This window comes from Propithecus coquereli, unplaced genomic scaffold, assembly GCF_000956105.1.
Source record: "Propithecus coquereli isolate 6110/MARCELLA unplaced genomic scaffold, Pcoq_1.0 Scaffold160, whole genome shotgun sequence".
Classification (NCBI taxonomy): Eukaryota; Metazoa; Chordata; class Mammalia; order Primates; family Indriidae; genus Propithecus; species Propithecus coquereli.
In genome coordinates this window covers 2,155,690-2,180,763 of record NW_012140525.1, presented here as the reverse complement: position 1 = coordinate 2,180,763, position 25,074 = coordinate 2,155,690, and the positions used below count along the sequence as shown (strand labels likewise).

At 37.1% G+C, this 25,074-nt stretch overlaps 1 protein-coding gene across 1 annotated transcript in view; it reads left to right on the top strand.

Annotated features, from left to right (window-relative positions):
• Nucleotides 1-11,206, top strand: part of PAM (peptidylglycine alpha-amidating monooxygenase) — a 344,515-nt gene extending 333,309 nt beyond the window's left edge. The window contains exons 19-22 of the mRNA XM_012641055.1: nt 688-741; nt 6,587-6,790; nt 9,693-9,746; nt 10,369-11,206. Of these exons, the coding sequence (XP_012496509.1) occupies nt 688-741; nt 6,587-6,790; nt 9,693-9,746; nt 10,369-10,550 (494 nt within the window). The 3' untranslated portion in view covers nt 10,551-11,206. The remainder of the gene's footprint in view (nt 1-687; nt 742-6,586; nt 6,791-9,692; nt 9,747-10,368) is intronic.
• The last annotated feature ends 13,868 nt before the right edge of the window (nt 11,207-25,074 follow it).

Genomic DNA, 25,074 nt, shown 5'->3' with positions numbered 1-25,074 from the left:
ACTTGACAGAGATGCATATCTGCGTCACCTGGGGAAGGTTTTCAAAATACACTTAGCCAGTCTCCATTCAAGATCTATAGAAAGAAGAGGAATGATAATATATGTATTTTGAAAAATCTTCCCAAGTGGTTTTGATACATCCCTTGTTTGAGAAGCACTACAGATTTTTCAGCTTCAAAATAGAGAAGCCCCCTGCATATGCCAGAGTGTAACAAATCTGGAAAATAGTACCTTTGGAACATTAAGACTGCCATTGGAGACTGAACAAGTATCTCGTTTAGTTGCATTCTAGTATTTAACTAGTTAAATCCATTTATGTCAGCTAGGAGACTGGTAATCCAACATGGTAATCAGTTTAAGATGTTGCCCACGTGAAAACAGAACTACTAAAAGAAATAGTTTTAAAATACTGTTTTAGGAAATAGTATGATATTATAAATTCCACAAGAACAAGCTCATTATAAATATGAAGTTCTTAGAATTATATTAGCTTTCCCTAGGAGATTGTTTTCAGGATTTCTGGAACAACTAATTACTGGTTTGTATTGAACTCTTTTCTAATATAATAATGCATTTGATGAATTAAGGAAATATTTTCTGCTGAGTAAAACTGATAGCAAAATTAAGTTTTCAAATGTTCATTTTGAGGATTCTGATTTTCTTTCTCCTTGCGGTGCTGTGTTACAGAAATGGAACATCGATCAGTTAAAAAGGCTGGCATTGAGGTCCAGGAAATCAAAGGTTGGTCAAATTCTTCTTATGACTGTGAAACCAAAGGTTGTTTGTGTTAGATTTTCTTATGGCTCTTGATTGCAACTTAAAAAATTATCAGGTTAAAAATATAATCTAGTAAACTATCCACGAATTCTGCCATGTACTGAACCTTTAAACCTGCATGTTGCCACTGCTTTTTCTGATAAATGGAGTAATTATAATGAACTCAAATCACTGATTTCAAAATACGCTTGGCCAACCCCCGTTCAAGATCTATAGAAAAAGAGGAACGATAATATGTGTATTTTGAAAAGTCTTCCCAAGTGATTTTGATACATCTCTTAATTGAGGAGCACTGCAAATTTTTTAGCTTCAAAATAGAGAAGCCCCCCTGCATATACCAGAGTGTAATAAATCTGGAAAACAGTACCTCTGGAACATTAAGACTGTCACTGGAGACTGAAAAGTGTCTCATTTATTTGCATTCTAGTACTTAACTAGTTAAATCTATTTATGTCAGCTAGGAGACTGGTAATCCAACATGGAAAGTGGTTGAGGATGTAAGAAATCTAAAACCAGTGAGCCAGAGATACTGAGAGACGAAAAAAAGTCAATTACTTTTGGAAGTACATTAACCTCAAGGAAGCAGAAAAGTACTATTCAGCATACTGGATAAGGCCTTTTCTTAGTGGGTTCTGATATATAAGAGTGAAAAATATTTTTGGTGAGTTAATGCTATAGGGATGTGGAAAAATCTAAGCTGTTCCCTTAGCTCCTATCTTAGTGCCATTTAGCCCCCAAGATTTACTGAGGGCCTTCTATGTGAAGGCACTATAGCAAGTCTAAGGGAAATGAAACTGAGCCTGACCTCGAGAGACTTACAAGGGGATGGGAAAAGAGAGACACAGAAAGAGAATGCATATATATATATATACACACACACACACACACACACACACACAAATACATATATCATTGGTATATGATATCTGGAATAGGGAAATGGGATTTAGCTACTATTAAGCAACTGCTGGGTTCATTTGGAATCCCTGTTCAAATTATTTTCTCCCTTTCCTAGGATCAGTTTATATTTGTACATTTTCTACTATCTGCAGTGTTTTGACATGTCATTTATAGTTATGAACTCACTATGGGCTTCTTGTGAGGTGCTTCTAATATTTAAGTAACAAAGTAATTCCATTATTAGTTGCTTTACAAATGATTCACCTAGATATTCACACTTCACCCAAGACTGACTTGTCTTCCTTTCTCGTGAAAGCAGGTGGAAAAGAGATGAAAAGAAACAAGAACCAAGAGGGAGTTTAGGGATTTTATGTAGACAGATAAGAAAATGTAGCCGGCTCAAGGGATAAGATAATGTTAAAAAATAAATAGCAATTGTTTGGCATTTGTAGAAATTCTACCCAAGCGACGCTACTGAGTGGCATTCATAGCACACCCATATTCTGAAGAAGATTCCTGATGCCCTAATTTTCTATCATTGCTATCTATAGAATTATTGATAAGTTCTGTTTGTCCTGGAATGAAGATGTTGGGAAAGATATTGTTAATAATAGCTGTCATTTACAGAGCACAAACAATGGACTATACTAAAATCATCAAATTTAGTCCTTACACCAACCATGTTTTAATTGCTATTATTTCCGTTTTATGCATGAGGAAATTGAGGATCATAATTACTATTAGGATAGTAAATGTTAGAGCCAGGTTTTAAACCAAAGTCTGTTGGGTGCCAAAGCCTGTGTTCTTAACCGCTATTACTATACTGCTGAGGAGAAATTGATACCACCAATTCGTTCACTGTAAATTCTTTTAAGAACTGTAGATTGGGAGTGGTTATAGTTTACTCTGAAACCTCTAGAATTTCAAAATGGTCTCAAATCATTTCTGTTTACATACATCCCACCAAAAAGTTCTGTATCGTACAGGTTGGCCTGTTGGGAACAACCCAGCCATATTGACCTAATCTTGGCTGGCCAAGATGAATAATGCTTTCCTGTAGGCCTGGTCCTCTCTCCTCAGTGTACACCCCTGCATCCATTTGGTCGAAAATCTCCTAACCTTGTAGCCAAACCCAGCAGTTCAAATAGTAAATTTTACCAAAGTGTCTTGCCACGACAGTCCTGTTTTAACACTTACCCAAACTTGAAATGACATTGTCTATTCTTCTTTGAAAGCTTATAGCTCTCATTAAACCTTTTTTAAAGATTATGTTTTTATTACAAAAGGAACATAAATCATGCTGCATCTCTAGATCTTATCTTTTATCAAAATCTCGAAGCTTAATTCAAACTACGCTTCACAAAAGAGAGGGGTAAACACCATGCCAGATTTAACAGCCCTGTGGTTACAGGTTAATTTTAAATCTCCAAATTTGAATCACCTTTGATGACACTTATTCTCACTCTGAATGGTCATACAACAGTAGTAACAGGGTTCTAGAATGAGTGTCTGAAGGGAGATGCAAGAATAAGAGGATTTGGGATGATAAAATACTTAGGAAAGGGGCTTAAATTTTCAAATAAAGTTACTAGGGATAAAACAGATGTGCCAATATCCCACCAAGAGCACAGCCCACACATTCCCCTACCCCCAATAAAAGATGATGATAGTGAATCAGTCTCAAGAAAATTAAAAACAACAACAACAACAAAAAAAAAAAAGAGTACTCTCTGGTGCTTTATGCACTTCCCTTGTCTTGTAACTTGTTACCCGCTACCATGCCATAGAAAGCCTTCAGTTATGTCTGTGATGAACTGGGTAACAATTGTTATGTTGCTATATTAAGAATGTCCTTCCTTTCTTGTCCTGTTATTCCAATTCCCAGTGGTCTCTGGCCTTCTACCCTTCTGTCAGGGGAGAGAGATGTGCACATCCTTATATGTGTGCACTCACACACGAAGGCAGCTAGCCTCTCTTCCTAAATACATTGCATTAAAGAAGAAGAAAAAAATACCTCTTATATATCAGCTTTTCGAAACTATGTTTATTCCCAAATATCTATAGAGAGGATACAAGGGCTTGCACTGTTGTAGGATTTTAAGACATGTTTGTTCTAGATAGACTACATCTGACATTTAATAGGAGAGAAAAGTGTCATACTAGGTACCTCCTGTCTTCCAGAAGCCTCAGGTTCTGGCTAATCTTAGAGCTTCTTCACTCTTCATTCATCACAGATACTCCAAATTACTGGGGTTTTTTATAAAAGAATTCAGGATAAACAGTAAAAGTGGGCTGGGCGTGGTGGCTCACGCCTGTAACCCTAGCACTCTGGGAGGCCAAGGTGGGAGGATCGCTCAAGGTCAGGAGTTCAAGACCAGCCTCAGCAAGAGTGAGACCCTGTCTCTATTAAAAAGAGAAAGAAATTAGCTGGACAACTAAAAATATATAGAAAAAATTAGCTGGATATAGTGGTGCATGCCTGTAGCCCCAGCTACTCGGGAGGCTGAGGCAGAAGGATTGCTTAAGCCCAGGAGTTCGAGGTTGCCGTGAGCTAGCCTGACAACACCACGGCACTCTAGCCCAGGCAACAGAGCAAGACTGTGTCTCAAAAAAAAAAAAGAGTAAAAGTGGAAGAATTTGCATTATTCTTTTTGCTTTGAGTGGAATTCTTGGACTCTTAAGTGATAAATGTTGTGTTAGGCATTTTATTCCACCTATAAAGGCTCCTGAGAAGAGTCGCAATATTGGATGTTTTTTTTTTAAGACTGGAAATTTTCAAAATTTTAGCCTCTTTTTCAAAAATATAGAGCATCTTTTAAATCTTAAACATATTTCAGCTGGTTCCAAAAATTAGGATGTTCAAGTATTTTTAGTAGATGACACTCAAAATACCAGAAGTGGTATGGAAATCAGGAATTTCTAAAGTGCTGTGTGTATATCTTAGTAAGATCATTGTCTCATTTTCATCACACATTCTATGAATGCTAAACTGATTTAGTCTATCACCCATATCATCCACAGTTCTTTTTTTCCATTGAATGGAGCTCAATCCTTGCTCTGTCTTATCAAAGAAACTAGATATGAGCTGGTACAGCCATTGTATTAGGTGCAAATAAATTCACTAAATGACAGGTAGAAATGCTAGCTAATTACCCTGGTTATATCTGCCTTCAAACAGGAATACACCCTTCTACCAAAGGCAACAAGTTCTTGAATACCAAGTTACATCTTTGGTCTATGTTTTTTAATCCCATAATCTATTCATTGTTATTTTCCTGTTTAAAAATAGAATGAGCTCAAATATAGAGCAATTTTGTATATCTTTTCTGCAGTAACAAAGAATCACACTTATATTCCTCTTGAAACTGGGACTTACGTTAAATTTGAACCATCTAAGTCTATGAACCAATCCCTTTCCTTCCCTCCCTTTCAAGTTTCAAGAGCCACTTGAGTGGACAAAAGAAGAAAAAGGACAGTCTCTCCTTGATGATAGTATAGGGAAGGAAACAAGGGCTATGAGGCCATCTGCAAAATGGTAATAATAATAGCCTACTCATAGGTTCGGTGTGATGATTAAAGGAGAACAATGCCTGACGTAGTGATAGTGTAAGTACTTAATAGATGTAATTGAGTCAATGAAGGAGATTGGCTGAGAACATTGAAGCAAAAAGCTAGAACCTGCCAATTGTTTGTCTTATAAATTATGTTTACAGTGTCTTAAGTAATTTGGGAAACACTTCCTTGGAGGAGTGTCCTGCAAGCTACTAAACTGATTGTACAAATATTCAGCATTAACCAGAGATTTTCCTGATTGTGTTAAGCTACCTATCCCTACCATTTTGTCAAAATCTCCCTCAGGCCTCACGATGCACTTTGTATTGTAGGGCAGGAGGGCACATCAAGAAATTAAAATTCCAAAAACCTTGTGAGTCTTTTGGCAAATGTGGTTGTAACTTTTAGCCTGGGCAAATTCTTATCAGCCTTTGCACACTAGGGTTTCTGTACAAACACACGTATGTGCTTCTTGGGGACAAGAATGTCTCAAGGCTCAACCTTATTTTCAAGTTATTAGTTATTAGATCCCTGCAGCAGCTTATATAGTTTTATTGCATCGATTTCCCAAACAATACTTTAGGCCTGATACCTCCCCAGTACCTGCCAATGCCGCTGAATAGTTGCACAAGTTATTTTCATCACTAATGGAAGAATATTCAGTACATCTGTGTGCACGTACATTTTGTTGAGAACCATATAAAAGGACCTGAAAAGAGCACAGTTCATTTTTTCCTTTTGTAATTCTAGAATTACCTGTGCAACTATGCATGTGAAGTACCAAAAATTCATTGAACATGAAAAAGATTTATAAACTAAAGATACAAGGAAATGAATACTATTAAGCACCTTCTTTATGACATACATTTATATCCAACAGTTTTATGAAGGAAGTATTATTATCACAGTTTGACAGATGAGGTTACTAAGCCCCAGAAAATTTAAGTAACTTGCCCAAAGTTATATAGCTAGTATATAGAAGAATTGGGATTTGAGCCAAAGTTTGTTTGACTCAAATATACACACCAGTTCTTTCCCCTCCACAACACTGCCTGTTCATGTTAACTTTAGAAAAACACAAAAGAAGGATATATATTTTGTGGAATTATAGCTAAAGAGGGTATTAAAGGTAAACCCACGGAAAACCAATTTGAAGGTGAAAAATCATTCAGTGGAAACAACTAATCACAATACCTGCTGCCAGTTCAGTCGATTCAGATATTGAATCATGAAATCAAGGTGCATTGGACTTAAAAAGTTCTTTGTGAACAGTGTTGATTTGACTGGGTAGGGGTGGGTGAGAGGGTTTTGGGATTTTTGAGTCAGTTGAATATTGTGAATTCTTCTTTCCCCGAAGAAGCCGAGGCAGTTGTTGAAACCAAAATGGAGAACAAACCCACCTCCTCAGAATTGCAGAAGATGCAAGAGAAACAGAAACTGATCAAAGAGCCGGGCTTGGGAGTGCCCATTGTTCTCATTACAACCCTTCTGGTTATTCCGGTGGTTGTCCTGCTGGCCATTGCCATATTTATTCGGTGGAAAAAATCAAGGGCCTTTGGAGGCAAGTAAAATGAGCCCCTTGAACTTAGAACGTGCCTTTGAAAGAGTGTTTGGCCATACTATCCTCAAGAGTTTGGTTGTGATTTTTTTTCACTGTCTTTGTTTTTTTAAATGCTCTCTACCTTTTTTGACGTTATTGTCTATGTTCCAAATATTGTCTGTAGTACCACAGTAAAAAATATACCTGGAGCCTCTAGAATTTGGATAGATTAAAATATAACCTTTAATATTGCCTTTTAGGAATTACTGTAAGTGTATTTAATGTCTCTATATGAAACTATGTAGATAACAGAGTCGGTATAAATTAGCTGAAGGGTCAGGGAGGAGAAGGACATTTCTGCTGTTAGTAATAGGCCCAGTCCTCAAAGTACCTAGGTCAGTTATTTGGGGTTGTATTTTTCTCCCCATCAGACTGGCTCTAGCTCCTAGCTACATGACTATGGGCAAGTTACTTAATCGCTCTAAAGCACCGTTTCCTCATCAACAAAGTGGGGCAAATATTTACCTTGCAAGACTGTGCCAAGATTAAACAAAATAATACACATAAAGCATTTATCACAGTACCTGGCACCTAGTAAGCACTCAATTAAGGCCACCAATGATTCTAATGAATAATCACTGGTAACAAAGTAATAAAAGGCATAAGAAGTCATAAAAGATGCTTGTCTTAAACCTCAGCTTTCTCAGGAAACCAGCTATTTCTATAGGAAACCATTTGGTAGTTTCTGAGTAGACATAATTTAGGCCATCGGCCTTCCATAACTGAACAAGACAGTGTCCAGTACTGGAGTCAGTATTTTATAAAACCATTATCACAGTATAGGATCCAAGAGCTGAGTTCCTTTCAGGCCATCCGAATAAAAAAATAACCCAACCCATTATTCCCACCTCTCAGTACCAGTCCTTTGGCTGGGTCCCCAGGTCCTAAGGCAAGAATCTACAGCTGTGTCTGGGAAGAAATCCATGGACCAGGGAGGGAGGCAGCATTTGATCAAGAAACAGCATCTGATCCTATTTCAGATCAAAGCGGCCATGGCAGGGATTCAGTGCCCGTGGCAAAGCCCTGACACAGAAAAAGGCGTAGAAACAGAAAACAGAGAATTCAGTTTAATAAGTTTTTCCTGGACTTTCTTTTGCTTTTCATCTGCAATCAATAGATCTCTGCAAAAATACAGTTAACTCTTCTCAAAAAGGACTCCTATTGAGCCCGTTAGGATCCGAAACTGTCATAAGCAGGGACAAAGAGAAATAAACATAGTTGTCTTCATGGAGTTAGAAGCTTCCGAAGAACAAGAATCTTGTGTGTCTTATTTACTGATGTATTGATGTGTCCCCAACACAAATAACAGTTCCCAACACTAGGGGTTCAATAAATAGTTGTTGAAAGAATGAATGAATAAATAAATAGATCTCACTGGACAGATGACATATAAAAGAGGTGACACATAAAAGTTATAGGGAAGGGTGGTAAGCGTAGTGATAAATACTGAGAGTATCAGGAACAGCGAGGCCTGGGGGCAGGTGGCAGGAATCGTGGTAAACCAGCACAGTCTGGCAGAGGAAGTGGCTAGGGAGTCAAGGTTTGGTCCCTCCTTTTGCTATTATTAAGCACATGTGACACGGCACTGTTACATAATGCTGATTTTACAGGAATATTCTGTGAAGGCAGAGAGCTGGGTTGAACCTGGGTTGAAACTGCCATTACTCAACCATGTTTTACTTAGCAAAATTGCACTTTTATATGGTTCAGTCCATACATTTAATTCTAAAAGTAGATCAGCCTCTTGCCTTTTTTCAACATTTGTTCTTGATAGATCTTATCCAATCTATACTAAGGTTTTTAGAAACCCTCGTAAAGGACCTTCCTTTTCAACACACCCTTATTACATGTCCACTCCACATCAGACGCTGTGCTAGGCACAGGGCATACAAAACTAAGGAATGTCCTGCGTCCTTGTGGAATTTACAATCTGATTTGTTGGCTTTCTAACAATCTTAGCAGATTCTTCTTCCTTTCTTGCCTAGCCACTGTCTTCTGCCTCTTGCCTTTTTCTGTGATGCTCCTGGTTAGAGACTTAATAGAAGAACCCAAGGCTGAGTTAGGAGTTCTCCTATAGTCTGACCATAGCCCTCGAGAGAGTGGGGGAAGCAAGGGAGGAGAGTGCAGGGAGACACACAGCAAGGGGAAAGATGAAATCCACTGGAAGTTCTGCCTCTGCATAAAGGAAGGGACTGTTGATCCTTCATGGAGATGGGCAGTTCCATGGGGGCATTTGAGTCACCTTGTGTGCTTGGATGATCCTGAGGGTTTCAGGTCCTTTTCCTTCACTTAAGTCCTACATAAAGGAGAAATTATGTACATGGATCCAAAGCGTTCTCAAGCAGAACATGTACTGTTCTTAATAGAAAGAGTAAAGTCTAAGACAAATATCCCTAAATTGTAATAGCCAAAGCTTCCATATTTTTACAAGTTATTGGTAACAATTCTATCCTAGTACAAATAATTACTATTATTGTGCATTTACTGTGTATGTATCAGGTAGTGTTCTAAACATGTCACACGCGGTGTCCCATCTCAACCTTACCGATAGGTAGGGATTGTCCTTGATCTGTCTTTTCTCAGAGGAGAAAGCTGAAGCTCAGGGAAGTCATTTATCAAGACAGCACAGCCTGCAGGAGATACAGGCAGGAGTCAAGCCCAGCTCAGGCCCTTATGTACATGTCAATATCATGTTGCCTTTTTTTTTTTTCTTAGAATTGCATATAGACAAGAGCCAGGCCTTTTTAATCATATATGAGTTCCAGATTTTGTGTTGGAGGTTGAGCCCATAGATTGAGGAGGGTGATTGGGACTCATTTTGAAATGTGCCATCTTTTTTTTTTTTTCTTTTTTTTTTTAGCAGATTCTGAACACAAACTGGAAGCAAGTTCAGGAAGAGTACTGGGAAGATTTAGAGGTATGCCTATGTCCTTTTAGAACACTTCACGTTTGGTTTGAAGTCAACAAGCTCTTGTCCTTTAAGGAGCAAGGAGATATTTCATATTTTGTCTCTGAAAATGAAATGCCTTGCATGCAGCATAGCATCCCCCAGTGTAAATGCTGAATGCAAACCACAGACTCAACTAAAGTGTATCTCTAGCAGCAAATTTCCCGGTTTTATTTTTTTCTACCATTGCCATTCTGTACTATCTAATTCTCTTTCCCTGCCTTTTATCTGGCCTCATTTGTCTTCAGTAAATTTTCTGTCACTCCTGTCAGCATGCCAATGCTTGTCATAGTGAAGATGACCTTTTCAAAAAGGTCATTGAAATGAAGAGCTGCTCGAGGGATGCCGGCTCTGGAGAGACAGCTGGGAAGAGGAGGAGAGGAAATGGGCATCTGAAATATTTCTGCAGAAACATAAAGCTGGGGAGGATCTGTGGAGTTGTTAGCTCTCCAGCTCTGTAGGATTGGTCTCTGTCACTTTTTTTTAGCATCTGCCCTTTCCCATCCCCAACTTCGGAATTCGTTGACCACTTAAGAATTTACAAAAGGATTGAGAATCATCTCAATTCTATGTTATTGTTTGCTTTCTTCAGGAAAGGGAAGTGGAGGCCTAAACCTTGGAAATTTCTTTGCGAGCCGTAAGGGCTACAGTCGAAAGGGGTTCGACCGCCTCAGCACGGAGGGGAGTGACCACGAGAAAGACGAGGATGACGGAAGTGAATCGGAAGAGGAATATTCAGCACCTCTGCCTGCACCTGCACCTTCCTCCTCCTGAAAACTAGGCTTTGCTTTAGATTGAGTGAGATTTACCAGGAATGCCAGACTCCTTTCCCTTTAGCACGTTTAAAGTTCTGAGTATTTAATTGTAAACTTTACTGGTCTATGTGGGACTGTACACGTTTTATTTACCTTGTTTGGATTAAGTTGGCTTCTGTTTCTAGTTGAGGAGTTTCCTAAAAGTTCCTGAGAGTGCCATTGTCTTTATATGAACATAGAATAGAGAAACAGTCCTCTTCTTCCATCCTAGTACTAATCTAACTATGGAAGGTTTGCTCATTTACACTTTTGAGACTTTTCGTGGATGTAAATAACCCCATTCTCTGCTCGAACACAGTATTCTCCCGATAGCACTTTCATTGCCAGTGTCTTTCTTTGGTGCCTTTCCTGTTCAGCATTCTCAGCCTGTGGCAGTAAAGAGAAACTTTGTGCTGCGTGACAACAAAGCTGCTAAATCTCCTTCTATTTTTTTAAAATCACTAACATTATATTGCAATGAGGGAAAGAAAAAAGTCTCTATTTAAATTCTTTTTTAAATTTTCTTCTTCAGTTGATGTGTTTCTGGGATGTCTTATTTTTAGATGGTTACACTGTTAGAACACTATTTTCAGAATCTGAATGTAATTTGTGTAATAAAGTGTTTTCAGAGCATTAGCTGTCAGAGTGTATATTGCGATTTTTGCATATTTTCAGGTTTTGTATACAACTTTTGTAATAATTACACAAATCACAAATATTAGTGAAACAATGTCTTCAACCAAAAGAAATATGTTATATTGTACAAAATTTAGAAGATATTTTGTTATGTAGCCAATATAAATTTAAAAACAGCCTGAATTTACATACATTTGTAAAGTCAGGCTCTCTTTTAAAATTCACAGAGGGTTTTTGCCTGTACATCAATCAGAGGGTGAATACTTTAATAAAAGGTGATCACAGCTAAGAGGAAACCTGTGTCTCAAATTTCAAATTGCATATGTAAATGAGTCCATCAGTGCAGATTACTAACAGTTTTCCCTTTAAAGAATAATTTCACCCGAATTCCCGTGTATCATATTCATCTCATACAGTGACTGCAAATTACTTTAAAAACATCTTTTTCATAATCCATCAATGCAATTTAGTAAGACCTGCTAATTTTTCATTTTTAAATGATGGGACTGTAGAACGCTTTCTTCAGAATGCCTACTTGCATTTCAGGCATCTTAGTAGTTGGAATAATAGAGATAAAATTGACTAATCGTGAAAACAATGCAGGCTACTTTGCAAAAAAAGTTATATTAGAATGTTTTCCAGCTATGTTATTTTTTAAAATCTAACTTTAGGTAGATTTTTTTTCTCCTCATAATTGATACCAAAGAAAATCTGATTGAAAGATTTTGTCACTTCCTATATATTTTCGTCATCTTCATATTAAAGCTGAATTTGAGCATCCTCCACATCTAGAAACTTCACGTTTTTTTGATCCCTGTGTACTTTTTTCTCAAATGAAGAATACATTTTTCCTCCCTCTGACCATTCCTTCATGCTGCTTTCACCACATCATGGTAAATATAGAGTCATAACACTATTCTGATATGTGTGTGTGTGTGTGTGTGTGTTCCCTGTATCTTTTATATTTTCCTTTCAACATAAAAATTAGTCCAGTGCCCAGGACACATGTTTTACAGGTTGTCTTTGATGCTATTCAAGTTTTCTTACACTGAGTAAATGGGTTGACTTGCACCAAAGCCATCTTTGTGGTGCAATATTTGATCATTGGCTCTATTAGCTACATTATTTTAATGTTATGTACACCTAATCTTGTTCCTGAACAGTTTTACAATGGCTTAATTGAGGCAAAAAAATAGTTCAAAGTGATAAGTTATAAGGGGGCAAGGAAGAAAAATGGAAAACAAATATAAAAATGGAAAAATTGATACAGAAATAATTTCTATTACACCTGCTTGTGGAGAATAAATTTGGCTCCAAACTTTCTGGCAGCTCATTAAATAATACCTGATTAGTTACATAATTCATGAATCCATTAAACATTTAGTATTCCTAATAATAAGACTCGAAAAATTTGCTACCAAGTGTCTTCTGAAAGATAGCACCATGTCATGTAATTAAAGTCTTCAATAATATCCATAGAGTAGACAAGTACATTGTGTAGGTCTGTTCCTGCATATATCCCTCAATATAAGCACATGGGAATATAAAAAGGAAATATAATAAATTTGGAAACAGAAAGTCTGCTAGGGCATTACAATTGTGTCCTAGCACCTTTATTCTACTAATCTGGCTTAATTAAAGATGGTAGACTAGAAAGGAATGAACAACATTGACTTCAGGCAGTCTTTCCACTGATTATTATTGGTCTTGCCTGAACTTCATTTATTGAGTCAATTAGAGATTACACTCACTGGGAAATGCCCTAAAGGAGTGGGTCCCAGCCCTAACTACAATAGAATTACCTGGGGAATTAAAAAAAAATTGTTGGGCAATCCAGAGATCCTGGTTTAGTGGCTATCAGAGGGATACGGATGTAGACCAGGTAATTCTAATGTGCAGCCAGAGTTAAAAACCATTGTCTCTGAGAATGGCTGTTCTACCTTGCCAATTACTATATGTGGGTAGCTATATTTTCACATAAATTATATTTACAGATGTTTAGAGAGGGAAGATGGGAACTGAGGTGTTCTGATATGATTGTTAGTACCAAGATCTGAATGCCTTAATTGTTCGATGTGTCAAATTGGATAACTAAAATAGGTGTAATTGACTTATTAAAAAAGCAAAGGGAAACAGCTGCGCTTTTTTTCTATTACAATATCCAGAGAATATAATTTGGAGAAGTTAAAAGAATAGCTTTGTCACTCATTAAGTTGGCCCTGAAGTATCATGTGCATAAAGTCTTTTGTTGTGAGCTTTCTTCCTTAGTTTATTAAATCAGCATACTCTTTTCAAAATTGCCACGTATCTTTAAACTCTCACCCAGATGTTATATAAATTGAGTATTTAAGAAGCTGAATGACAATGGAAGACATAGACTTTGTATTAGGGCTTATTCTCCAGCCTGTCATCTATACAGTAGTTCAAAGTTGATATAGGTCAAAGTTGATGTGGCCTATAGCAATCCTTCTCAAACGTCAGTGTGGATAATAATCAATTGCAAGTGCTTATTTTAAGAGTACTGACTTGGTTCCATTCCCAGAGTTTCTGATTCACTACATTGGGTGAAGCCCAGAGATCCTCATTGTCAAAGAAGGATTCCTGATGATTTGGATCCAGGTGTTTCATGGTTCATCTTCAAGAAACCTAATCCTACAGAGAGTAGCTGAGCCTTAAAACATTGTTAGGCACACAAAGGCATATTCTCAAAGACATGGTCTCTATAGAGTGATAGTTACACCCAAAAGTCATTGACCCTATCTCCTCAAACTCAGATCACAAAAAAAAACAGGATGCAAATTATCTTCAGGGCCCAAACTTATCAGCAGTTTCTCCCTGACACTGATTATCCCACCAGGGGAAACAGCTGAGATGCATGGAAAGGCCACTAGTGGCCTCCCTAAAACCTCCTTTTAAAAAGCAGCAAATTAAATACAAGTAATATCTTCAGCAGGCCACTAGGTTAGACTTATTATTTTTTTATTTTTGAATCACATCTAAAGGCAAGCAAACCTATTTGTTGTGTTTTTACAGCATCATGATTTAGTTAAGAGAGCTTTCGTTCTAGAGAATATGTTGATGATGTAACTCTTCCTCATAGCCTCAAAATTTTTGAAACACCAAAGCACAAAGATATCAATCATATATGGAAAACACAGAACATGTATTTCCTGTGCTCCAAAATTAAGTACACACTGTACCATCATAGAGAAAGGATTTACCAAAGAAGACCTGATAAATAAATGCTCATGTTCAGGCATATCAAGATATAATAGACAGGAGCTCATAAAAACAAATATGAATGCATTTCTGAACAAAAATGTATATTATCATACAAACTCTCTTAAAATGAATAAAGCAGTCATTTCAAATGCTTTTTATTTGCTCTATTTTATTAATACTATATAAATCTCCACGCCTTTTAAAAAAATATTGTCTGGAAAACTGAAGGGTAAGTTGTATCCTTTTTAATCCTAGTTCTAGCCTCATACTCCTTTGCCTAATACTTTTTCCTTCTCAGCAGGAGATTTTTTATCATAAAAACTCCCTGTAGTTGTGATTCTCTGCTTTGCCTATTTGGTAATTAATTTGTTCTCTGTAATAGGAAGAGATTGTCAAGCATGCATGTGGATGGAACAATACAGTTGCGCTGGTGTTTGCAACTCACTTGTCAATAAGGAGACAGTGCTGCTATTCAGTAGTGTGGCCCAGTCTTAGCTAATATTGAGTTTGAAAAGAACACTGGGTTAGGGTCAGAAAAATTTGAATTCTAAGTTCTAGATTTGATTATTTTATACACCATTGTCTTAGGCTTCTTTAGTATTAATAATAAATTATAACTCAATTCAAACAGGTTTAAGAACAATTCTTTTTACTAAGAATTTATAACAATATAATAAACAATGATAAAAATGATCATCACGAATTAATTTATCAATAAAAAGTGTTCTTGTTTGATTCACATAACTGAAAGGCTCAGGCATGGCCCCAGCCAGAGACTCTGATGTTGCAAATAGTATTCTTTCCCCCACCTCCATCCCTCAGTTTGGCTTTCTTCTACATAGAATTTACCACCTACATGCAGACTCTTCACATTTGCAGTAATAAAGGTGGCAGCCAGCAGATTTAAGTTTAGATGCTACCAGCATTCACTCTGAGATACATAGCTTCTCTTTCTATAGCATTCCAACACATTGACTAACTGGCCTGATTTGGTTCACGTGTGCCTTAGAGTTATGTCGCTATAAAGAAATACTGGACATTGGGTAATTTATAAAGAAAAGAGGTTTATTTAGCTCACAGTTCTGCAAACTATACAAGAAGCATGGCACCAGCATATCATTTGGTGAGGGCCTCAGGCTACTTCTAGTCATTGCAGAAGGCAAAAGGGAGCCCACGTGTAGAGATCACCTGGTGGGAGAAGAAGCAAGGGAGAGAGCAGAGAGGTGCCAGGCTATTTTTAACAACTAGCTCTCACAGGAACTAATAGAGTGGAAACTCACTCACCACCGAGAGAGGACATTAATGTATTCATGATGGATCCACCCCCATGACCAAAACACCTCCTAATAGGCCCCACCTCCAACTCTAGGGATCAAATTTCAATATGAGATTTAGTGGCTACAAACCAACCATATCCAAACTACAGTAATGTGCCAACCTCAGAACCTGGGGCCAGGGAAAGTGAGATGCTGGATTAGCCAGGCCTCCATGTAACCACATTGATGATTTAGAAAAGATTAGTTTCTCCAAGAAAATTTGGGATACAATTGCTGGTTGAATTAAGAGTTGATTCTAGGGAAGAAAAAAATAGCAGATATTCACTACTGCTGTATTAAACTTTAATCACTTAACCATACCATTTCTTAGATAAAGGGGTTTACTGAAATAGCTATTTTTGTGATGTTTAAATTATTACATTAAAAAGAGACATCAAGTGATTAAGTCTATACCAACGTATACATGAAGGCAGCCTCAAATTCCCCAAAACAATACTAAATACAAGAAGAAATGTTAAACTTCATCTTATCAAAATAACAGTAAATACAAAAAAATATGCAAAGGGTCAACAGCAGAGATTTGAGGTCTAAAAGCCATCTTAACACTGTGATTTCTATCTAAGCAAGGTTAATAGAAAAGGGTAGCTTCCAGTCAATAAAAGAGATAAAAAGATAAACCAACAAAATTTGGTGATCAGTCAATCCTGTTTATTCCAAAACAAACATGCAAGCAAATTATAATATTCTCTGCTGACCCCACCTCTTACTGTGAACATTTTAAAGCTACCGAATTATTGAATACTATTACAGTGAACATCCACATACTCTTCTCTTAGATTCACCAGTGTTAACATTTTGCCATATTTTCAGTCTCTCTTTGTCATATATGTACACACATATGTGCACATACACACACTAATTTATTTACTTCTACTGAACCATTTGAAAATAGTTGTGTTATAAGCAATTTTTTTATACCAATGATACCTCAGTGAAGTGAGAGAAATTTTTAAAATTAAAAATAACTGGAGGAACTGGGGAAAAAAGTTGCAGACATCATAGCCTTTACCCTAAATACTTCCACATGTGTAACAGAGTTAAAGACCTGAAAAAGGGCAAAATGTATTACAAGTTGTCTCTTTAAGCCTCCCTGCTGACTCTTTTTAGGAATTAAAGCCTACATTCCTGCCCAAGGCCAGTAATCAGAGGGGCAAAGGAGTGTTCTCTGTTTTCTAGTATCTTAAACCACAGGAGATGGCTCAATGGAACAAAAGTCATGAGATCATCTTCACCGGAAAAAAGGTCAACCAGGACAACCAACCGTAATTAAATAGCAATAGCCCAAAGCTGAAAACCCACTTTGAAAACCCTGTATTTCTGCTTAAAAGGAGGACAGTGGTGCTTTGAGATCAGAGTCTGACATCCTCCTCATTTGCCGGCAAATTAATAAGAGTTCGTTTTCCTCAAACTCCTCATTCTTCGTTAAGAGGGATTTTTGTTTGGCTTCAGGGACAAGTAATGAGTTAACACATGTATTGCCTAAGAACTAGGGCATTATACATGACCACAAAACTATTACTATTCCCCAGAAATTTAACACTGATTCCTTATCAATTCCTATTCAAACTCTCAGTATCCCCAAAAAGCCCTTCGTATCTTTTAATTTTTGACCCAGGATCCAATTAAGGGTCACATAATGCACGTGTTTATCATATCTCCATTGTCTCCTCTTATCTAAAGTAATTCTCTTGTCATTTTTTCCCTTCTGAAACATCAACATTTTTGAAGAGTCCAGGCCAGTTGTCTTGCACAATGTCTCACTGTCTGGATTCATCTGTTTCCTCATGATTGTAATGTTGCCTGCTTCCCACTGCCTCATGTTAGGAGGCAGATAATGTCAGTTTGTCCCATTATTGGTGATGCTAAATTTGATCATTTAAGTAATACTGTGTCTGCCAAATCTCTCCACTGTATATGCCTACTTCCACTTTGCCTTTATAAAGTAATCTGAAAGAAAACATTTTAAGAAGATATGAGTATCCTGTTCCCCAACAACGTTTTACCCACTGGTTTTAGTATACATTAATTATCTTTTTATGAATCAATAATTTTGAGGGAATTCTTAAATAATGATTTTCCAATTCTATCATTTCATCTTCATTTATCAGCTGGCATTCTCCTGTAAATGACTGAGAGTCTTACTGCCTCACCCTTAGAGAAATTGGCAGTAGCTACCCAGGAGCATAAAACAATCCCTTCATTTTATTTGTAATAAATATGACATGCTGCCCAAACTCATGGTACAAATATGGCCAAATATATTTTGTTTTCCTACATAATTACTCAAGTCCTTCCCTTTCTTATTGGCACAAAGCCAATTATCAGCCTTTCAACGGCTGGCTACACCATCTTTTCCTCCTCCATAATTGTAAAAAACAAACAAACAAACAAAAAACAATTTTAAAAACCTCCTACATCCCCAAAATACATGGAATCAGTAGATTTCCAGAGGCAGCAGGGACATAAATCAAGTGTGATTCAACCACACTGCGATTGCTTGCTTCCTGCTGCCTCATAATGTTGTTGAAGATAGTTCTCTATGTCAGCTCTAAAAAACATGCTCTCCTAGCTGCCCTAATCCAGACTGCCCTTCCTAAGTTCTATACATAGCTTCTAGGGGCTGAAATTTTCAGTTCATACACAGGCCCAGGAGTCCTGGGTCAGGGCTGATTCTCATATCTATGCCTCATGGACACAGAACAACCACCTGCCTTGCCTTCCCATAAACCATACTAGGAGCTTTTCAAACCTCAAAACCCAGAGTTATCCTATCAGGCCCCCGTTACTAGAGACCAGCCAGCTGTTTGTGCTCTGTAGCCCTTTCCAAGAGATACTCCCTGGTGAATCTCAAGTGCCCAACCTTACCTAGTGAGAATACTTCCATGATTCAAAGGTGATTTCTGACTTCTGTTTCTAATTTAGTAAATACTTCTGAATGTCTAACAAGCAAAAAACTCTTAAGTTCTGGGTACACAGTGGTAAAGGACAATATCGCAGCTCTATTGAGATTTACATTCTAGTGGTCTGTACATTTTACCTTTTTTTCCTCTCTTGGTAAAGAAAAGAAAAACCAAAATGTAGTCAATAGAAAAGAAGCCAAACTCTATAAAACAATTTAAAGAGGTTTATTCTGAGCCAAGTTTGAGGACAATGGCCCAGAGCCACACCCAAGAATCTTTGAGCAAATGGACTTGCTGTGCTTAGGTTACAGTTTGGTTTTGTACATTTCAGGGAGACAGGAAGTACATGTAAAGTCCTAAATCAATACATGGAAGGTGTACATTGGTTTGGCCCCAAAAGGCGGGACATCTCAAAGGGTTGGGGTGGGAGGTGACAGGTTATAGGTGGGTTTAAAGACTCTTTGATTTGTTGTTATTGGTTAAAGAAATGAAGCTTTGGCTAAAGACTTGGAATGTTTTAAGTTAAGATAAGGAAGCCTATTAATCAGAGACAAACCACCTGCCATAGACCCAGACTCAAATGATTTGTTATGTAAATAGAAGACCTGCAGGTGTGGTTTAAGCTTTGTCTTGCATAGCCTTAGGCCTGTTAATGAGTTACAGAGGACATCTCCAAGAAGGGAGGGGTGCATGATGAGGCATGTCTGACTGCCCTTTTCATGGCCAGCAACTCAGCGTTAGAGCATTTCTGATGTCCCCTTGGCCAAGAGGGGGTCCATTAAGTCAGCTCAGGAGTGCTTAATATTTTATTTCACAAATCCCTGGCTGGGTATCCCACTCATACATTAATAAATTTTTAAAAAATGAGGCCCAAAGAAAGGAAATAACTGGCCTAGTTATACCGTTAGGTAGATAGCAAGGGATTCCGGGTCTCCTAGGGACAAAAGCGGGTACTGTTGCCTTAGTGCAATTGCCCCACCTGGGAAGAAGGACAAGGGTGGGCCCTAGGCCCCCAACTAGGTCCTGCCCCACTCTAATCCTGCCCTGAGCTACTGCCATACCTGAGGGAGAAGGGAATACCCTATGAATCTGCCATTCAGAACTTAGCATGCCAGCTGCAAAAGAATGCAGAGGACTCTCCAGCCCACGGGCAAAGCAGCATAGGTACCTTAGAGTCCAGAAACTGACCTAGAACAATGCACATGCGTAGTAATGCAACTCCCAACTGTCAGATCAAAGTGGTTCCATGGTGACGTCTGAACCACTAGGGAGGGGGAGGTCCCAATCTGGCACTATAAAACAAGACACAGACCATAACCAAGTCCCTTTTTTGTGCCCTTCCTTTTGCTCTCCCTTCGCTGTAACAATTAGTCCAATCGTCTTCTGTGGCATATGTATCATGCCTTGTAAACCTATATCTTGCTCTTGCCCTATAATCCTATCTTTCTCTCCTTGATAAACCTCATTTTCATGCTTGTCTTTCTTTGGTGCATCTTTGGTCATTCTTTGACCATGACGTGTCAAGAAACAACATTTCAGACTGAAACCTGACCAAACACACTAACCCCAATGTTTCTTTAGGTTTAGTTTCTGGCACTTTGAATTTTCAGAGTTTATTTAATCTTGTATTACCATATTTCCCAGAAGTCACAGATTTCATAGAAATCTTTAAGAGTTTCAAATTTCTAGAGCTTGTTCTGAGCATTGTTTGGCCTCTATTTGAAAGAAGGTGATCCTTTCTTAAAGATGCAACCACAATTCTGATATCTGGGATAAAATATGTACCCAGGTAATCTATAAAAAAATAAATAAAAGGCAAAAGATTCATTCAACAAATTTTAAGTTTCATTACATGCAAAATATAAAGATTAGAAAGGCACAGTTCTTGCCCTAAAGGGTCTGTAATCTAGTAAGGTAGCTAAAATATGCCTTTAACTGATTATAGTATAAGGTATAAGAAGAGGAGCACATACAAAATGCTATCAAACTTGTGATTGATGAGAAGTAAGGTTTCATTAAAAAGGTGATATTTGTGTAAAGGAAAGGAGGGTGAAAGGAAAATGCTTGTCATAGTAGGGGATTAAAAACAGGGCTATATTCTATAGAGCTCAGGGTAGTTTAGGGAAGCAGTAGTGGATGGGCGGGAAAGCCAGGCTGATATAACTAGAAGGATTTCAAAACACGAAGAGGAATTTGGATCTAAATGCGTTTGATATACTTGATTTTATCATGTATATTGACATACTGAAATCCACTAGTAAAAGTAAAAAAAAAAAAAAGTTTTCTATCTAGAACAGGACAAAGAAAAGAACAAATTATACTTGTGATAAAATTTCAAGTTAGTTTAAATCTTAGGAAATGGGATGTTTTTCTTTATAAATATTGGATAAAAGTTATTTACCAGATATAGAATTTGCAAATATTTTCTCCTAGTATATGGACTAATATGGGCTATTTTTTCATTCTCTCAACCTTGTCTTTCAAAAGGAAGTTTTAAATTTCAATGTCCAATTTGTTATATTCACCAGCGGTCACGGGATTCACAGAACTCCTTAAAAATTTCACTAAGGCTCTAAATTTTTTTGTTTCAATCCACAAAGGAAAGGTGAACACCAGTAAGATTTCCACCCCCGTAGGCATTCTTGCTTCTCCAGCCACCCTCATCCCCACCCCTAACTCTCCCTACCATCCTCAGTCCAAGAAGAGGCCATGTTCAATTTCTTTCTCAAATGCCCATGCTCTCAATGCCCTCCCAGCTTACGAACATTTTTCTAGATGGCTAGGCAGATTTCCCCTGCCAAAGCTCTTAACAGAGGGAATGGCCTGAGAAAAAGGACAAATGTATTGTGTTTCTTTAAAACCTCACACATTCTTTTTGGAAATTGAAGTCTGCATTCATGCCCAAGATCAGTGGTAGGGAGGGGCAGGGGAGTGTCCTCTGTTCTTTATACCACAGAAGATGGCTCAACAGAATTGTCCAGGGGTAGTCACATGATTGTCTTCACTGGAAATGGGACTGATTACAATGATCAACCGTAGTTAAACAGCAATAGCCTGAAGTGGAAAACCTTGCTTTAAAAGCACTGTATTTCTGCTTGTAGGGAGGAAAAATTGGTACTTTAAGACAAGAATCTACCATTTTTCCCATTTGCTGGCAAATTAATAAACCTCCCTTTCTTTCTCCTCAAACCACTTGTCCTTCTTCTGATGTGGCTTCAGGGACAAGGGCTGAACTTTCAGTGACACTCTTATCTCATTGGGTTATAATGACATTAAACAAAGAGAGAGAGAAATGTATTGGCTCATTGGCTCATTGCTAAAAAATTCTAGGGTAAGAGGATTTAGAGACACAAAAAATGATCTCTCTCTCTCTGTTTCTTTGTGTGTGTGTGTGTGTGTGTGTGTGTGTGTGTGTGTGTGTGCACCTTTCTCTGTCTCTGTCTGTCTCTCCCTCTCTGTCTCTCTGTGTCTTTATCATACAGCTCTGTTTTCCTCAGTATTGGCTTCATTCTTTAGAAAGCTCTTTCTATGTGATATAAAAAATATCTCTGGCAGACGTCCATAAAAATTGAAAGAGAGAGATACCCCTACCCTGTATCTATATCAACCCCCCACAAAAGGATTCAGAAACACAAGAACGCCAGTATTTTCTTTTTCAGAAATGACAATAGATTTGCAAAGATTTATCCACCAGTCTTCATAACTTCCTCTTTCATTAGCCAGGAAACTTTTTCTTAAAGCCTGTAAGAAAATTTCCCTCACGTGCATAACGTGGTCATTTCTGAGCTAATCTGTAGCAAAGTGATGAGATTATTTTAGGCCACTCAGGCCCATACAAGAATCTTGGCCCACAGCTCCACAGGATGAATGCTAGATACATAAACAAAATTTGGATAGGAAGAAAGAAGAAAATGGTTGCTGAATAGGCAGCAAGCAATCCACTACAGGCTGGCAATATTCCATGTTTAAAGAATAAAATTCATTTATTGATAGATAATTGCTAATCTTCCTGACCTCAAGTAGTTCACAATCTAAAAGGAAAATAACGCATAAATTCACTGTATTAAGTTCAGTGATGGAGGTAGAGCCAGACATCTGACAAAGTTTGTAGTGAGGGATCACAGAAGATGTGTGATAATGTTCAAGAAAACATTATGCAGAAAAAACGATTACAATAAAAGTTGTAGGTAGTTGTTGGTAGTGGAGAATTCTCTTTGCATAGTTTTCCAGTAGTAAATTAGCTTTTTAAATCACCCTAGAACCTATCTGAAAATCAAATATTACATTGTTTTCTCATTATGTCATTGATACTCTTCCAGTGCAAATATAATTCCAGAGAGTAACAAGAATCTAATAAAAGTTTCAAAAAACAAAGATTCTAGGTTATAGTTGAAAGTATGTTCTGAAACAAAGGCTGCAAAATATTACATTGGTCTCAAAGTTACTGAACTAAAACAATCCAGAATTCCAGACCAAAGTTTATAAAATATTTTAGTGTCATTTTCATATTTGTATATGTAAATACTTAAACATTTTGTCATGTTACTTTCCTCAAAATACCTAGTATATCCTTTTCATTATTTAGATAGATTAGAATACATATGTGGATTATAAATAAATAGATCAATCTATCGATTGATTGATAATTGATTAATAGACACACTGATAGTCAGCAAGAAGAAGTAAAAGAAAGAGTGAGAAAGGGAGAGATGAGAGACACATCCACATGCATAGATTCCACATAAAGATTTCATCAGGGTAGTTATTACCATTGCAGTGAATGGCTGACATCTGGTGGTAAAACTTAGTAAAAAATTTGCATGGATTTGTGCACTCCAAAAACAGGTGCTGTTTAGTGAATAACAAATCTGTCTTCAAGAAGAATAATTTAAAATGCTGCTAATCATTCAGTTTTTATGACCTTTAGGGTTAGGGTTAGGCAGGTATGATGACTATGTCTCTTTTCTTCCCTTAACTGATTTAAAAAGAAATTTTATAAACCAATATGTATATAATTATACCGTTAGGCCTATAACAGTATAACATATAGAAATATAACATATATAAATGTAAAATATTTGACAGTAACAACACAAAGGAGTCAGGTGGGAACAAAGCTGTATTGAAGTAAGAAAGTGACCCTGGCTGGTAACTTGCATTTACAGGAAGAAATGAAGAGAACTGGAAATGATAAATAAGAAGATTAATATAACAAAGTCTGTAACTATGAACTTGCTTTCTTTTCTCCTTGAAAGTTATTTAAAAAAAACTTTTGTGCTGCAAATTATGCCATGAAGAAGTACAAAGACAAAGTATTTATTTTTCATTAAAAAATAAAAAAATACAAAGACAATTTTCCGCATGGGAAAATATTTGTAAGTCATATATCTGATAAGAAAATACCATCCGGAATATATAAAGAATACTTATAACTCAACAATTAAAGAATAAATACCCCAAATTAAAAATAGGAAAAGGATATGAATATATAATTCTCCAAATAAGATATACATATGGCCAATAATAATATGAGAAGATGTTCAACATAATTAGCTAACAGGGAAATTCAAATCAAAACTGCAATGAGATACCACTTTGTACTCACTAGGATGGCTATAATAAAAAAGACAGATAGTAAGTTTTGGAGAGGATGTGGAAAAATTGGAACCCTTGTACATTGCCAGTGGAAATGCAAAATGGTGTAACCACTTTGGAAAGCAGTTTGGCAGTTTCTCAAAATGTTAAACATAGAATTACCACATGACCCAGCAACTCCGTTCCTAAGTATGTAAAAGTTGATCACACGAATTGGGTCCATTTTGTCATACCCAACTAAAACAGAGTCGAGAAGCCAGGCGGAAGAGCACTCAGGACACAACATTGCTCCAAAAACGTAATTCTCTGCACACCTGCTGCTGAAACTGCCTGCTGTACTCTGAAACCAGTTTTATCTAATAGTTGCTTATCATAGCTGCAACTAAAACTAATTTTACCCACCACCATCACTCACCAGTAAGCACTTGCCAGCTCCCCAGAACCTTACTAGTGCCAATGGATTTTCTCAAAGAGCAATGTGTAACATTTTTTCTTTTTTTTATTAAACTCCAACCTTCTCTTTGTTTTCCAAACATACTGAAGACCACCCAGTCTGCATATATGTCCTGAATTGAAATTCTTTCTTCCCAAATAAAATGCTAAACTTAGAAATTCATCTCTACATTTTTATTTTGACTTTGACAAGTGTATACTCAAGAGAAATTAAAATAAACAGCCACTTATACATGAGTGTTTATAGCAGCATGATTTATAATAACCAAAATTTGGAATCAACCAAATGTCCATCAGCCAGTAAATGGATAAATATTAATAAATGTTGTATATTTATATGATGTAATATTATTCAGCAATA